Source organism: Lingula anatina, chromosome 10 (genome assembly GCF_051362555.1).
Source record: "Lingula anatina isolate TDL-2025a chromosome 10, LinAna3.0, whole genome shotgun sequence".
NCBI lineage: Eukaryota > Metazoa > Brachiopoda > Lingulata > Lingulida > Lingulidae > Lingula > Lingula anatina.
This window is the reverse complement of record NC_141776.1, coordinates 16,770,800-16,786,546: the sequence shown is the minus strand read 5'-3', so window position 1 is coordinate 16,786,546 and position 15,747 is coordinate 16,770,800. Positions and strand designations below refer to the sequence as shown.

Here is a 15,747-nt window from a genome sequence, read left to right as displayed (position 1 = left end):
TAAGTGTCCGTCCCCGCCTACTACAAGCTTTAAGGGGTAATTAACTTTCGTGTCCGCCCGGCTGACAGCTATTTAGCGTGAACCCCCAGGGAGTTAGGTCGATCCAATGTAGGTCGATCTAATCTATGAGAATGGGGTGTAATAGTACATAAAATAACATTATACACCCCGTACCTTAGTCAACCGAGGGACTGATAAATTAGTACGCCATCGAGATGAAAATCCCTTGTATATTCATGTATTTTTGCGCATGCTAAATTACTGAGTGCATTTATTCCAAATGTTCGGAACCATTCTTGTTGTCGATCAGAACGTTTGCATTTGCCCAGAACCTTCAAAGAGCATTCTAAGTGGAAAAATATGGAATGGTATTCCAAATGTACTGGTATTCTACCTACAATATGGTTCCACTCTTAATATTTTACCAACATTCCAACAGCATTTTAATAAGGAGCTGGTCGTATCGGATAGGGCACCAAACTATTGGGCCGACCACAAGGTTTAACCATAATTTTCAGAGCGGCTTGATCATTCCTGTTCACTAATCTTGCAAACTGACGGCCACCCATTTTTAAAAACAATGGTCAGCAAAGATATGAAGATCACGGTAGATGATGACATACACCAATGGTATTTCTTTATCTACTTACCTCGACAGGTGTGACCGTCGTCTGACAGTGTAAAACCAGCGTCGTTACATTTACAGTAGTAGGAGCCGTAGGTGTTAATGCAAACGTCACCACAACCACCGTTATTGACAGCGCATTCATTTATATCTGCAATGTACAGTATCAATGTTGTTAAAGGAACTTCATATCGAACAATTCTTTTCAGGTTTTCAAGAGTGAATACGTCCCAAAGGTCAGTGAGGAGAACTTTTCGTCAGTTCGTTTTGCGTGTTTTTGAACTGGCAGTAGTATGGGACGTTTAGTACTTTTCTTTAAATGAACGGTGGGACCAGGGCGGTCAAGATCGTATGGCTGGATCAAAAATTTATAATAATACATTAGGTATAAATTAGGTATAAATCCACAGCAAATGAAGTCGGCTTTTAAAGTTAATGTTCAGTGACTTGATCGATCCTTGCTCACTACTGTTGCAAAAAGAATATACAAACTGACAGCCACCACTTTATAAAAACAATGGTAATCAAAGTTAGATATAGTAATGTATGAAGCTGAGGCTAGACGTACATTTGCGTCCTTGTATAAAGCATGCGCAATTGGTATTTCTTCATCTACTTACCTCGACAAGTGTGACGGTTGGCTGACAGCGTAAAACCAGGCTCTCTACATTCACAGTAGTAGGAGCCGTGGGTGTTGATGCAAGTGTCCCTACAACCGTCGTTTTCGAGAGCGCATTCATCTATATCTGCAATTTACAGGATCAAAATTGTTGCCAACATAACAAAAATATCATAAAAACACTTTCCAAAATTTAATAAATGTGAATATGCAGAATGTGGCTCAGTTACAAAAAAGACTATTTTTTCGAGACAGCTACGAGGGTAATTTGATTTTGTTTGTCAAAAGGTAACCGCATGCCAAACTTAGTGTTTTTATCCGCGGTGTCACGATTTTTTCATTAAGCCACCTCACTTAAATCATAATAATTTTACAAACCAAATTTATTTGCACGCTCTCTTCCCTAATCAGCTCGCAATTGCGATAACCATTTTTTCTAAGTACACAAAAACTACAGTAATAACTTCAATGGTATGCCGAGAGGTAAATTATGTTAAAAGGGCAAGGAGTACACTACCTTTACAATATGCCGTTTTAGAGTCATATCGATATCCATATGGACACACTGGTCTGTTACAGTCAAGGCAGGGGGGAACCTCTGATAAAGAATATAATTCTAGTTAATGTTCATGTTCATTTAATAATATGTTTTGTTAATAATATCATTATTCATAATTCCACATATATTCATTACTAAAAGGGATCCAACTGCTTTTCATGACATATTACCAACAGGTCTGGAATGTCTAAATGGAAGCAAACATTTTTGTTCTTTTGATTTCAGCTAATATGTATATCTTAAAAGCAGTAACATTTATGTAATTCTCTCTGATAAGAGAAAGATTAATATAATTTGGCATTTTGTAATGTCTTACCAAAACAATAGGATTGTGGGCATGCCACCGTCGGGCTTAGATAGTAGACCATAAATTCTGTGCAATTCTTAATTTGCACTGGCAGCAAGGACTCACAGCAGCTGTCAGGCGACCCAACGCATGCTTCTAAAGATACCATGGCACCCGCTGGTATTGACGTGTTGGCTGAAACGAAAAATGCAGAAAAAATTTAAAATATACAGGCGAGTTTAGAGACCCTTCCCCGTATATCACAAAATAAAAAATGAAAAGACAGATTAATATAATTTTTATAAAGAATAAAAATACAAAAAGTAATGAAATTTGAAAGCTTTTCTTTTATCACTTCATTGAAAATAGAGCTCCAATAGATTTCATTTTCAGATTTGTTAGGGCACTTTTAAAGGACCATTTGACTGAATTCTAATGCCTCCATGTCTGTGAACTTTTTGTGGACTCTAGGTAAGGTTTTTATTGATGAAAAAAGGAATAGGGTTTTTGGTGATTTGCTTCCCTTACAGAAGATAACGACTGTGGCCTTTTCTAAGTTAATGATACTCACTTGTATTCACCCAAACAGGTCCAGCGGTCCCACAAGCCGGTGATCCAGGACAGGTGGTAGGCAGGTGAAAAATGGCGGAGTGACCTATCTTATACCAGGTCCTCGGAAGTGTAGAGTCACATTTAGGGTCTGCGGTGAAGTTGGTATTTTTTCTGCTCCTCTCAAAACCCACCGCGAGTTCCCTTGTGATTTGACAGGGGTCATAGGCTGAATAATAAACAAGGCCAGACAAATATGATAAGTTGTTTAAAGATTGCGCCCGACACTAATTTTGAGGATTTGGGGTTTTTTAACCGTACATTCGCGTCATGAGTCATGAATCGTTAATTCGGCGTTTGCGATCACTGACCCGAGGCTCGGGATCAGGGAATTGGTTTATAACTTATAAGGCCTGAGTTCTCATTGCGACTTTTATTACTTACTTTCGTTACAGGCAAGTCCGTGGTAAGGTGGCTGGCATTTACAGGTCTCTGGAGCTATACATTCGCCATTATTCGCACACCCCGTTGTACAAACGGCTAAAACACAAATTCGGCTATCAGAATAACCTGTCTAGCATTGCAAATGAAAAAAAAAGGAAAAGAGACAAACACGTTACCGGGCATCTAAGGAGACGTTAATGGCGTCTTTAAGTTCAAGACTCGTGGCTTTCGTAATGTGTAAAGGTCCGATCTCGAACAGGACGCGATGGTCCGAATCATGCAGCGTTATCAATTCTGCTTACTTTGGAATTTTCTATAAGTTTTCTCACTGTATTCATTTTTAATGTTACATTCTTTTACTAACAGCATTGAACCCACATGAGGATTTTTAACCTAATTCGTGTATCTAAATGCTACAGAATAATGTCACATTGACTCACGTATGTCGCAGCTACTAGTGTTTGTGGCGTTGACTCCAGCAGTCCACCCCTCACAACAGTAATTTACTGTCACTGGGAGCGTGTCGTAGGCCAGGCTGTATGTACTACAGTCATAGTAGCTGGAAAGAATTAGGATTAATCAGCGTTTAAAACCAGAGTTTAACTTATATCACGTTTATCCGGTTTTCAAAAACGGCGTTTAACGCTAGCTAACGTTTACATCTCTTAAACGGCGGGTTAAATTTGTAAGCTTCAAGGTGATGATTTAACTCTCTTAAACATAGGATAACCATGACAAGTCTTTTTAATCATCAAAGACATAATTCTGTAAGTTTAAGAAGAGACAATAATCTCAAGAGAAATATTTTCAATTCTGTTAGAGCAAATAATTAGGAAAATTCTAACGTCACAATGACTTTGAAAAGATTATTTTAAACATTTAATAACTTTAAAAAAGGGATAAGAAAGCGATTAAATTTTTTGTCTTCATTTATCAAGCAAATAAATAGGAAAAATCGAAGAAAAATGATTTGGAAAGTAAATTTCATATCTATAGTCAGGACTGTATGTATTTAAATGGATAACAACTCTTCGTGAGAAATCTATATTTCATAATAAATACATTGTAAATAACTCATAAAAATATAATCCATTCTATTTTACCACCAAAATGGCAGTTATATCAATTATTCTGAAATCTGTGCTTGTCACCGGACCAAGTGACCTCCATAGATGGCTATACTTTGTAATAATCTCATAAGAGATTTTAACGAAAAACCAAACTTTCTAGAAAAGAAAATGACCAGTAACTTTGAATGTAAAAATTGATTCATTAACCATTGGTAAGTATGGGGAAATTGTTGTTAACCCCAGGAAAATTCATTTTTTGGCCAAAATGAATAGTTGTTATCCTTTTAAGTAACAATATCTAATGCTCGTATATTCCATGTATACACAAGTAGCCCGCACATTACTTGTTAAATTACGTGTGCTTAAATATTGCCTCAACATATAGTGTTATGGTGCTGTGGGTACTTACAAACCGCAGTGGTTATTTTAAGCTCTTCTTGAAACCAGTCAGTGTACGCTTTAATGTTTTTGTTCTGCCGAAAAGAGTTTAATTGTGTATTGATATCAGGCAAACAAACTGCAGTGGGAGCCTGTGAACTGAATCAATATATCCATTTGTGCGTTAAAATTTATAAAGTTAGGTCGAACAAAAAGCGTCTCAACCTTAAAGCCTTCACGCCCAGGCCTGATATATTGGCCCGTATTGTATCGTTACGCGTGCTTAGATTTTGAGAGATATTGTGAAAATCTTTCAGGTAAAGGCGGTCTTTCGATATTGTTTCCACCAAAATATTAATCATTTTGCTCTATCAACGTCTCGTGACCCCGCCTTCCTAAATGTTGCGCTTCAGATAGACTTTGACCCCATCCCCAAGCCCTAATTGATCTAGCAGGATCGACCCATCTCAGAGGGGTTTCACACTAAACTGCGTTCAGTTTAAACGGCGTAGATGTCTGGCACGCCTACTGAAGCTGCTAAACGATAGTTAATTTCCCCCTAACAGCTTCAGTAGGTGTGCCAGACATCAGAGCCGCTTAAACTGTCCTTAATTTAGGAATTTGTTTATCTCAGCTCTTACAAATGACAGTTGTGGTTACCATGGAAACCTAGTGGCCATCTCAATTTTGAGAACATAAAACCTTACCTTTTTCTATACAATCACCACCTTCACATTTTAGCTGATTGTTTATTAATTGATTTTTATGCAACTTATTCTCTTAATTCACCACTGTAAATTTTACTGAACATTTTAGCGGGTTTTAGACTGTAAATATGTATTATTATTTAATAACGTGCCCTTGGCGACGAAATACCTGGTACACCTGCCCCAGTCCCAGAGTCCACATGGTACTACCGTTCTGCAACGTCGATAATGTTTGAACAATCTTGTGAAGTTTCTGTCTTCCGTTCTGTTGCAAACATGTCTGAAAATAATGAAAAAAGTCTGCTTTCCGTCAAGTGTACATAAGAGTTTCATAATTATGAGACATGTATGAAAAAACAGGAGGAAAAAGAGAAGGAGATTAGTTTTAAATGTAAAAATGTTTGGCAGAATGATAAAAGGAAAAATGTCTGAAAACCTACGAAAGTTGCAAGTAAGATTCATGTACATGTAGACCTATTGTTTGCAGCAGTAGTCTTATCTTATTCAAACGGCATTAAAGATATAAACGCAATTCTCTTGTATTTGAAATTGGCAGTATTTATATTGATAAAATAAACTTATCTTAATTATTCCATGCAACATGTGACAATAATTAACGAAGAACTTCCAGTTTAAATGTCGTATTTTGCAAACATGAATAAGGGCCATTTAAAATTTGACATGAAGTCGTTTAAAGAGCTATTTAAATCTGTTGGCTGGTTAATTCGTTAATGTCCTATAATTATTTCACACATTTAATTTGCCCCTTTTGCCGCACGTGAGCTGCACTGAAAAAGAACTGACGTTAGTTTGACAATAAGCAAGTAGAACAGGGATGGAGGAATTTATGGGGATATCTGTCTGGAACTTGGGACTTGCATCCATGTTGGTATGACATAGTGAAAAAAAACAAGGTATGTCTACCTTATTTCCACATTAGGCCTATATTCCCACATATTTTAGTAACGCTTTATCTGGAGCGTATCCAAAAGTTCAGGCCGGAGAGTGGGGGGAGGAGAGTGTTAAACTTATTCATGCCTGGACGATCGGTAAAACTCGTCATTTCTCTAGTTTAAAGCATTTCCCGCAGATATTACATAAAAACTACAATTGTATTGAATCACTTTAAGTGATTGACGAACAGTTATTCTGACATCTATTTTTTTTTTTCTTAGTTGTCTAGCTAAGGCTAGAAGCGAATGTCAAACAAGTATGTCGTGGTCGTCTCGACGTTGGGGCATTAGAGACATGCTTTCCGAGCAGGAGGTCTTCCTTTGTTCCACTTACCCTGTTAATCCGCTAGACAATCCAGAATATGACAGAAGGACCGTGGTGAAAATCCCTGTTACGACGAGAATCATCCGCAGTGGCATTTTAGTATCACAAATCAGTCTAAATTAAATGATAAAAATTCAGTTTGAAGATCGTTGTTCATGTTACATTAGCTGTGTCTTGCACGCGCTGTCTGATGCATGACGATCACACCACTACAGTATAATTTAAAAATTGTGGAAAGCAGATCTTACTGAGTAACACCTCAGTCTTTCCTCACTTTTTAAAGCGATATCAAAAACGTCAGCGCCGCACAGAACAACTTGGATACGGGGCGACTGCGATTTCACAATAACAAAAACGTTGCAGCACATTTGTTGTGGTAGAAAACCTTTACAAAACACGTTCATTCTTCACCGCAAACAAAGGTGCTTTTATAACTCCAAAATGATCTGCATGATGTTGGCTTTACTTAAATATAACAATAAGTTCCTTTCATACGGGACGGGAAAAAAGCAAGAACAATGTTAGCTTAATTAAAAGGGTCATTTTGAGACGTATGTGCAAAATATGTACATAGACCATACGTGTATATTTTAACTCGACCAAGTTCGTTTCCGTATCAGGCCTACCCAACTACCAGACTCGGCACATAAAGATCCTGAATTTACCGCTATATCGGACCACACTACCCGTTTTCAAGGTGTGTGTCAGATCGCATTTCGGAGTATCATACCCCAGAACAAATTTTGTAGGACGACCGCGGGCTCATCTTGTCGGTGTTCTGACTGATACTCCGAAATGCGATCTGACACACACCTTGAAAACGGGTAGTGTGGTCCGATAAACCGGTTAATTAAGGATCCTTATGTGCTGAGTCTGGTAGTTGGGTAGGCCTGCGTATAGTTCAAAGCTTTTACAAAAATGGCAAATGTTATTCACCAGATGCGAAGGCATTTTTATTCAAATGAATGAATAAGACTTGGTTTCCATACCGATATCTATTTAACAAGGTTGATCCATCTCAGACGGATTTCTCGCTAAATTGCTTTCAGCTTAAGCGGCTTAGATGTCTGCACGCCTACTGAAGCTGCTAAACGATAATTAACCCAGCCCCAGCAGCTTCAGTAGGCGTGACAGACATCTTAGCCGCTTAAGATGATTGTAATTGATCGAGAATCCCCTCGGAGATAGATCGATCCACAGTTAGTACGATATGGTCTGGGAATGGTCCCTAAGGGTAATTAAGAAGAATGGTACATAATGTATGAAGGATGGGCGTCCGATGTAGTAAAAATGAGAGAGAGAGAGAGAGAGAGAGAGAGAGAGAGAGAGAGAGAGGGAAAAATCGTACACTAATTATATAAAGCAGCTTCAAATAATGAAATAGACCTCTAATACAAAAAGAGCAGTTTTATTGAATTTGGATTAAATCATTGAATTTTGTAAAACTTTACATTGTTCTATAAGTTCTCAAGGAACAAATGAGCTTTTTCTGCAATTTTCCTTTTATTTCTTTATACAATAACATTTATAATATCAGGAAGGCCTACAGAAAAGTAAAATCATAGATGGCATTTTATGAAACTAACAGTAAGATTTAATGTAAAACTCTAGATCTCGTGTCCATAACTTTATGACGGTGGACTTTGAATGCCGTCTGGTATAATTGAGAAACAAGCGTAAGGACTTTCGCCACTTGAACCACTGGAGCTAAGCTTGCGTTCCGGTATGGGCCTGTCTTGATCGTCGTCTGCTACGTCAGCCTCATTGTCGACGTATTCGGCGGTTTCCGGTTCCGACTGAGATCGCTCCTCTACCAAAGCACAGTAACCTTGAGAATCGCCAAATGTCTCCTGTTGGATCTCGTCGGTGATTTGGGGGCCGTTTTCAAAGCAGTCCTCACCAGGTCTCATTGCTGTTTCCAAAGTCGACGGTTGTTTCTCAGATCCGGAATTCGCTGATTCGCCGTGCCTGAAGTACAAGGGATACCAAAAACAAATTTAATACGACAGTACACATGGACTTGTGAATTCTCTCTTTGTTTTGGGACAACCTGTGCATGTACGTACGTGTATAGGCCTATATTAAAAGTATGTTCCATTATTACAAAAATCACAAAAAAGTGCTCAAAAATGTATGTAGTATTAATTTATAGTGCAGACAACGCCAGAAACCTTAATTAGACTTAACACAAGTGAGGAAACTACAGGGTCCTACAATAAAAAGTGTTCATTTACAGAATTATAGACATTATAGGTGACGTAAGGGAGTGCATTCAAATAATTGATGGGCAATTTATATGAATTGTTTCTTTGTATAGTTGCCATTTACCGCTGTGTTATAAGGCCGTCCGTTATCACAGACAAACAGTCGTAGGAATTTTCGTCACTTGAACCACTAGGGCTCATCTTGGGATCTGGAACGGGTCTGTCTTGGTCGTCGTCTGCCACATTAGCCTCATTGTCAGGTTCCGGCTCCGACTGAGGTCGCTCCTCTCTCAAAGCACAACAATTCCGAGCATCGTCAAATGCGTCCCGATGGACGTCGTTGGCGATTTTGGCACCGTTTTCGATACCAGACCCAGCAAAACACGCCTCTTCATAGGGACTGAACGCTGATTCCACGGTCGACGGTTGTTCCGCAGATCCAGAATTCGCTGATTCGCTGCGCCTGAAATGCAAAGTTTACCAAAAATAGATATTCATATTATATATGAAGTGCAAGGGCGCTCTTAGGGGTGCCCACTAGGTGTACACCCCCTCCTAAAAACTTGGATTCTGTGTAGGCCTATGTTCATTTCTCTCAAGATTTCATGGAAACATACAGACAGTGTTTGCATACATTAGTTATACAAATACCCCATAATACATTTTATACCAATAATATACTTTTAATGCTGGGAAAACACAAGACACCTTCACCGAGAGACCTTAACTCGAATTTAAACTAGTGAAGAACTTCAGTACATTTTGGATGAAGTTAGACAATAGTTAATTTTCTATGACATAAGGCTATGTGTAGACGTCATATTACCGCTGTGTTATCAGGCCGTCCGTTATTACAAACAAAGAGGCGTAGGAATTTTCGTCACTTGAACCATTAGGGCTCATCTTGGGATCCGGCACCGGCCTGTCTTGTTCGTCGTCTGCAATGACAGCCTCAATTTCGACGTCGCCAGCTCCCTTTCCCGAAATGCGATCACCCTGAGGATCGTTGACTGTCTCACAAGAGACGCTGTCATCGTTCTGAGAACTGTTTCCAATATCGAACGCCGCAAAACATGCTTGATCGCGTGGGGTAAGGACAGTTGTGACTGCTGAGGATCTTTCCACAGAAACAGATTTCGCCAATTCATCGCGCCTGAAAGAAAGGCTTCACCATTCAGGATATGGGCCTATATAGGTGCTATTTATCTTTAATATAGAGTCAAGTGAAGAAGAAAACGGACTCAAACTACACACGTGGTAGATTCATAAAGACACGTGGCTTTGATACGCGTTGGGAAGATCTTATCTTCCTTTGTTCACGCACTATAGGCCTACCTTACATTTACGTCATACTTCCATTTAGAGGCTAATGCCCAAATGAAATTGGATCATCTACTAACACATGTGCAACCGATACTCAGTGTTGAATACTCAATTTTAAAGATCTGGATAAGGTTGTACGTACTTGCGCTCTCTGCTTAAACATATCCACATTAACCCGCCCGCTAGGGTGCACCCCAACAAGACGGACCCAATGCAGACTATGGCTGTTATGTGCGCTAAAATAGAAAAAAATAACATTATAAGGTTATGGGCAAAAACGTTCTATCTCAATGTTGTGGAATATTTTTTTCATTTTGTGTTAAATTAAGTCATTGTAGGATAAATGTTACATAAATATTTTTCCAATGCATTACACTTTATCGCGTTTTCGACATTTTTACTTGAGATCAACCATTATAAAATTTATATGAAAAATGTGCTTATTCATCTAGTGTAGTCACATTAGTTTAAAATTACTTACAGTATTTACACACACACTCACACAGAGAGAGAGAGAGAGAATATAGAAGGTACCGGCAGAGATAGAGAGAGTTTACCTTCCCCAGTAAGTTTTTTAAATGGTATCCGGACTGCTGTCATATATGAAAAATTAAATTAAAGACACATCTTATCATGAATACACATTGTGAAATTGGTTATTATCTTTATAGGGTTTTTTTTCTTTTTTTTTTTTATTGACAAAAACAATGTTTTCCATTTTGAAAATTTATAACTTCACAATTGACACGAAATGACCATACAAGTGACAGGCAGTGTTCTTAGGTGTAAAAAGAAATAGCAGCCAAGACAATATAACGTCAGTATCGTACTTTCCGCGGCACTAGTTGTGAGGTTTTCCATTAGTGTGTTATTAAATGGTGCATCAGTGACAGGTGGCGCCGGTATTGTTTCTTCTATTGTCAGTATGGGGATTTCAGGGACATCTGAAATTATTAAATAAAGATATTTGACTTTGAAACATTTTGATTTTTAAATTCATTATCTAACAAAAACTTGTTTTGGGCAATCATTTTGCGGAGTGAATCGCCAACCACCATGCCATATGATTTATCACAATTGGAACTGTGCGTGCATATGTACCGATTGTTTAATTAAAATAATATAAATGATATGATATGATATGTACTTAGAATAAATGTTGAGCTGTACTTTTTAAAATTCTGGTTATAAGAGGTAATATAAGAAGAGCACTGGCAATTCTGCACAATGAAGAAAGAGCAAAATTTAATTCACAGAAAATTCGCGTGTTTTAAGTATGTCTGCCCCTCTACCTGGGCAATGGTAGCAGCGCCAGGGGCAGATAAGCCTCCGGTACGTGTTTCCACTGCACTGGCCGTGAACTGTCACCTGCCTACAGTCGATTGTTTCGTTACAAGAGCCAGAACCTAGGGAGCAAAGCATTTTCAATACAATGCACGACTGAACAACAATAACAACAACAACAAAAACAATAATAATTATTGTAATTTACAACTTAAATACAGTTACCTTTTCATTAGAATAAAAAAAGGAAATTCTGTTTATTCCATTTTCGTGTTATGGCACTCTAAGAGATTCTATAGGAATCCTGCAGGACTCTACGAGACTATATGGAATTCTAACGGATGTCCTATTTAGGACCAATTTTCTTTAGAATGTCCCACAGTTACAGGACACTATAGAAATTGATTAAAGGTTTGATTTTAACAACTAGTACACCATTCCCATTGATTTTTTTTTTTTTTTTTTTTTTTTGTCATGATTAATTTGCTTGAAAATATAGCGGTTGATATACCATGTAAGTGGTACTTTTAACTCCTATATCTTAAAAGATACGGAGTGTACAAAACATAACTTATACATATAAAATAAGTTAAATCATAGGCTACAATGACACTCATTTCCTGTTCTTAATGGTAGCGCATGCGCAGTCCCTATAAATTACCTTTCGTCCATCGTGTGCGTGTCCCGGGCTCCAGCCAGTCGTCGTACGTAAAGTTTAGTAGTCTCATATTAGAAAAGTCGGTTTCTACCACAGCTATCGAGATCTACAGAAGAAAAAAACTTATCTGAACTTTAACTTATAATCTATGAAACACGGGGACAGTGAATTACGGTACGGTAGATGCAACAATATGGCTTCATTCACTGTATATCTTATATTATTTTAAATAATATAAAAAAGAAAAATAAAATAATATAAAATGTATAAAGAAATAAAATTTAAAAATGAAATGGAAGTATAACAGAAATTGTGTTGTGCCTCAAATGTTCACTTTTTGTGTAATGCCTAACATTCATTTGTTGCTGCCTGCAGTTACGCAAGAGTTACATTTTTTGTTTCTTTCAAACGATTCAAGAGACGTTGCTAGTGCATAAATGGTTCTACTATCTTTTTTTCGGAAAGAAGTCGGGTGAGTGACGCCATATACCTGTTTGGGACACCAGATGTCAACGTGTTCGTGACTGCATTTTCCACGGTAACAATTTTCCGGAAGTGAGGGGTCTTTGCGATAGTCCTCATACTTGGTGTCCTTGACTTCTACCACCATACAGTCGACAGCATATGGATTTACCACAGCTCTGGATAACGTGACTTTCATGCTGGAGTGGTTAAAATAAGAATGAGAAATGCGCTATAATGAAACCTACCCCGTATATTAATATATGTCCCATTTAAAGGGCGCATAAAGAAGACAAAAAATTAATTAATGTACTTGTACGATTTAAAATGTGAATATTTAAGAATGCTTACTCTGAAAAAATTACAATAATATGTAAATAAGAAAATTTAGTGAAAACATAAAGTGTTACGTGTTGATTGTATTTGTTTTCGGGAAAAAATAATTCAACTGGTTGACAAAAGGGTACATATGGGTAGCTTTCGCATATCCCTGCACTTCCCAGCATTGTAAAAATAGCTAAATATCTGGGACCCTATTCCCTAACTATCCATAAGTGTGTTCACTATGAATCTAACTTACTAGTTAGTGCGGGGACTTTCGTTGAAAGCAATAAGATTAACAGACTAATGAGCCTCCTGCTGGCGTTGAGTAGACCCCCATACCAAGGCCAGCCCCACCCAAATGCACATTTAAATTGTGAAGTTTCCATGCACATCCCTGATGATAGATCTATCAGTTCCAGTCGTATCAAGTTTCTCACTCTTATGGTCTAGGCGGAGATAGCGGAAATTTCTAACCAAAGGACAGACGTGCTGTCTTACACAGGGCTGGATTACACGTTGCTCGACTTTTGTCACAAAAGCGCAGGGGTGTAAAAAAAAAGGTAGGCATTTCATAAGTTTATGACTGTGTTACAAACATATTGAACGGGATATTGGCGGAAAACAAAATAATCTGCCATAATCTGTCTATTTACGTATTTGTGTGTATTCGTTCTCTCTTGTTGAGTGTTACGGTAGAGTTAATTCCGCCTGGGTTGTAGAGTGTCGCCGTGACCACGTGGGCCGTGCCCGCTCTCGGTTCAGCGCCAGTAAAGGTGTAGATCCGGATCGATTCAGGGCGGAGCTCTGTGGAGAAAACACGGTTTGTTTAACATTTGGTAGTGGTTAAGATTTTGCTAGTTTATTGAAGACTAGAATAAAGAGACACAGCTTTTGTTCATCTCTCTGATGTGACAAGGGAATGTCTCCAAGAAGTTAGATACATAGGTAGATATATAAAGATTTAATTAGGCAATATTCACCTGGATAGCCTCATATTCTAATTAAGATGTTCTAGTCAGACATCCATATAAATTATTGGAGGTAAGCAATTTCAATATTAGCAGTTCACTGAAGAAAATAACTTCACTCTATCAATTTATGCTGTAAGTAGCGAATGTAAGACAAAATTATAGTATGATTTTACTAAAGTTATATAATTTACCAATAAAGAAATAATTGATATAATAAATATACATCAAATTAAACACAGGCACAACAAGCACAACTGACAGAATTTTCACTTACCGTTGACGTTGGCGAGAACTGAACACACGGTGAGAACGGATACAATTCCAAAAACTACGAGGCTTGTGCACAGTTTACTAAGCATCTTGTGGACTGCCATTCTGTCACGCTGTTACTGGTCTATTGCATTCTGGAAACCTGCAGAGCATGTCACGTTCTTTTATATGGTACATGTAGGCCCTACTCTCGACTCCGAGACCGCGCACAAAATATCGGCCGTATAAAACATTTGAAAGGGCGAAATAGGGAAAGCTTTGGAAAAACAACTAGAGCTGATTTAGTCGAAATGACAGGTGCATAGCTTGACTTTTAAAAGCTTAACTGTATTCCCACTTGATTTTAATTTCTTTTGCATTTTAAACAGGATCGAACTGTCGGATCACCGATAACAGTTTAAATGCGTCCGAGAGCATCGAACCTAAAAAAACGTGCCGGAATGTCCGCAGCAAACACTGCTGGAAGCAAAAAAGGCGTCACGATAATATTAATGCCGCTGATGAAGCCTTTTAATGATGACCTAAGGGATAGAGAAGAAAGTGTTGTGTGTTCTCTTCATGTTTACTTGGAGCCATTTTATATTAAGTGAATGGAGTGAAGCGATCTTTTATTTTGGTTGACGTATGATTTTTTTCCGTTTCTTATGGCATACTTCACAAGGAACGGAATTGCCTTGTTTAAAGCCTGGGTTTATACCTATATCAATTTAGGTGAAAGAAAAAAAACTTAACGTTAACTTAATTATCTAAACGAATGTTCTCAAAAATAAATGAATCCGTGTGTAAATTTGCGTGCCGATGTTGCGATGTTGCGTTCAACGAAATAAAATGACACCAAGCTCCAAGACCAGGTAAATGTTTCCGATTTATTAACGCTGAGCTGTACCTGAAGCGGATCTGCAAATGTGCTCATTATAACAAGAATTTTGTTCGTTAATTTGCCCAGGATAACTCCTCGTAGCTGCCTGTGACGCATGGGATTGTAGAGCATGTCATGCTTCCAGCGCACGTTGATATTACCGTTCATCCATAAATCCATAAATCATGGTAAATTTAAATGTAGGAATAAAGACCAGAATTAATTAAAAATGCATGCCTGAAATCCTGTCATTAAGCACGCATATTGTTCGTTTCATTTGGATTTTTATTTCTTCTTTTTTTCGAGTGTAAAATTATGTGAAATGTGCACACTGCGTTATACAATTGCACTAGTAAATATGATATCGACAGTGATAAAGAAAATGGATGTGAAACGACGTTTACATTCTAAATCAAGACTACATGATATGTTTTGAAGCTTCATGTAGGGTTTACATAATAGAACGTGCAACATTCTGTACACTGTAGTGCTGGTGGTTCTAGAATATAATAATTTGAAGTGAAAATATTTTAATTAATGGACTGAGTCATATGTATTAAATATGAAACAAGCAAAACATTTTTCTAGATTGTATTATTAAGGGCATTTTAGTCTTCACAGATTGCTACATAATAATATATCGCTCACTGTGAAAAAGGCAGTACAAAATGGTATCAAAAGTGCTTGTGGTATAACAAAACGCGACCAAGATTAATGTGTTGCACAATGCTATTGCACGTCTTTAGGCAAACGTCTAAGCTTCATTGCGTTTACTCTTAAATGCATTTTTATGCTTTCGGTCTTTTAATCCGTTTTTTTTTTTTTTTTTTTTTTTTTTTTTTATATCCGAGAAGAATATTTATGTGCTGGTACATGA

At 37.7% G+C, this 15,747-nt stretch overlaps 2 protein-coding genes across 2 annotated transcripts; both read right to left on the bottom strand.

Annotated features, from left to right (window-relative positions):
* Positions 1–642: 642 nt before the first annotated feature.
* On the bottom strand, positions 643–6,812 carry LOC147759695 (uncharacterized). The gene is made up of 9 exons (XM_086998214.1): positions 6,525–6,812; positions 5,407–5,517; positions 3,523–3,641; positions 3,083–3,178; positions 2,661–2,867; positions 2,120–2,284; positions 1,762–1,842; positions 1,246–1,371; positions 643–776 (listed from the first exon to the last, which is right to left on the bottom strand). The coding sequence occupies exons 1-9, from the start codon at positions 6,608–6,610 to the stop codon at positions 643–645; spliced, it is 1,125 nt and encodes a 374-aa protein (XP_086854340.1). The 5' UTR covers positions 6,611–6,812.
* A 1,257-nt stretch (positions 6,813–8,069) lies between these two features.
* On the bottom strand, positions 8,070–15,711 carry LOC106177149 (uncharacterized). Its single transcript, XM_086996912.1, has 11 exons — positions 14,016–15,711; positions 13,424–13,574; positions 12,475–12,646; positions 11,988–12,090; positions 11,335–11,448; positions 10,873–10,986; positions 10,600–10,635; positions 10,185–10,278; positions 9,546–9,872; positions 8,844–9,182; positions 8,070–8,483 (listed from the first exon to the last, which is right to left on the bottom strand). Exons 1-11 carry the CDS (start codon positions 14,113–14,115, stop codon positions 8,144–8,146), a joined length of 1,890 nt encoding a protein of 629 aa, XP_086853038.1. The 5' UTR covers positions 14,116–15,711; the 3' UTR covers positions 8,070–8,143.
* Between the last annotated feature and the right edge of the window lie 36 nt (positions 15,712–15,747).

Coding starts and splice junctions, on each gene's coding strand:
- LOC147759695 (XM_086998214.1), bottom strand. CDS start 6,610: ATGCCACTGCGGATGATTCTCGTCGTAACAGGGATTTTCACCACGGTC. Junction 2,285..2,660: donor ACCTGTTTGGGTGAATACAA/GTGAGTATCATT, acceptor TTTTCGTTTCAG/CCAACACGTCAATACCAGCG. Junction 1,843..2,119: donor CCCACAATCCTATTGTTTTG/GTAAGACATTAC, acceptor ATTCTTTATCAG/AGGTTCCCCCCTGCCTTGAC.
- LOC106177149 (XM_086996912.1), bottom strand. CDS start 14,115: ATGGCAGTCCACAAGATGCTTAGTAAACTGTGCACAAGCCTCGTAGTT. Junction 10,279..10,599: donor TAAAAAACTTACTGGGGAAG/GTAAACTCTCTC, acceptor TTTCTATTTTAG/CGCACATAACAGCCATAGTC. Junction 9,873..10,184: donor TGTTTAAGCAGAGAGCGCAA/GTACGTACAACC, acceptor CCTTTCTTTCAG/GCGCGATGAATTGGCGAAAT.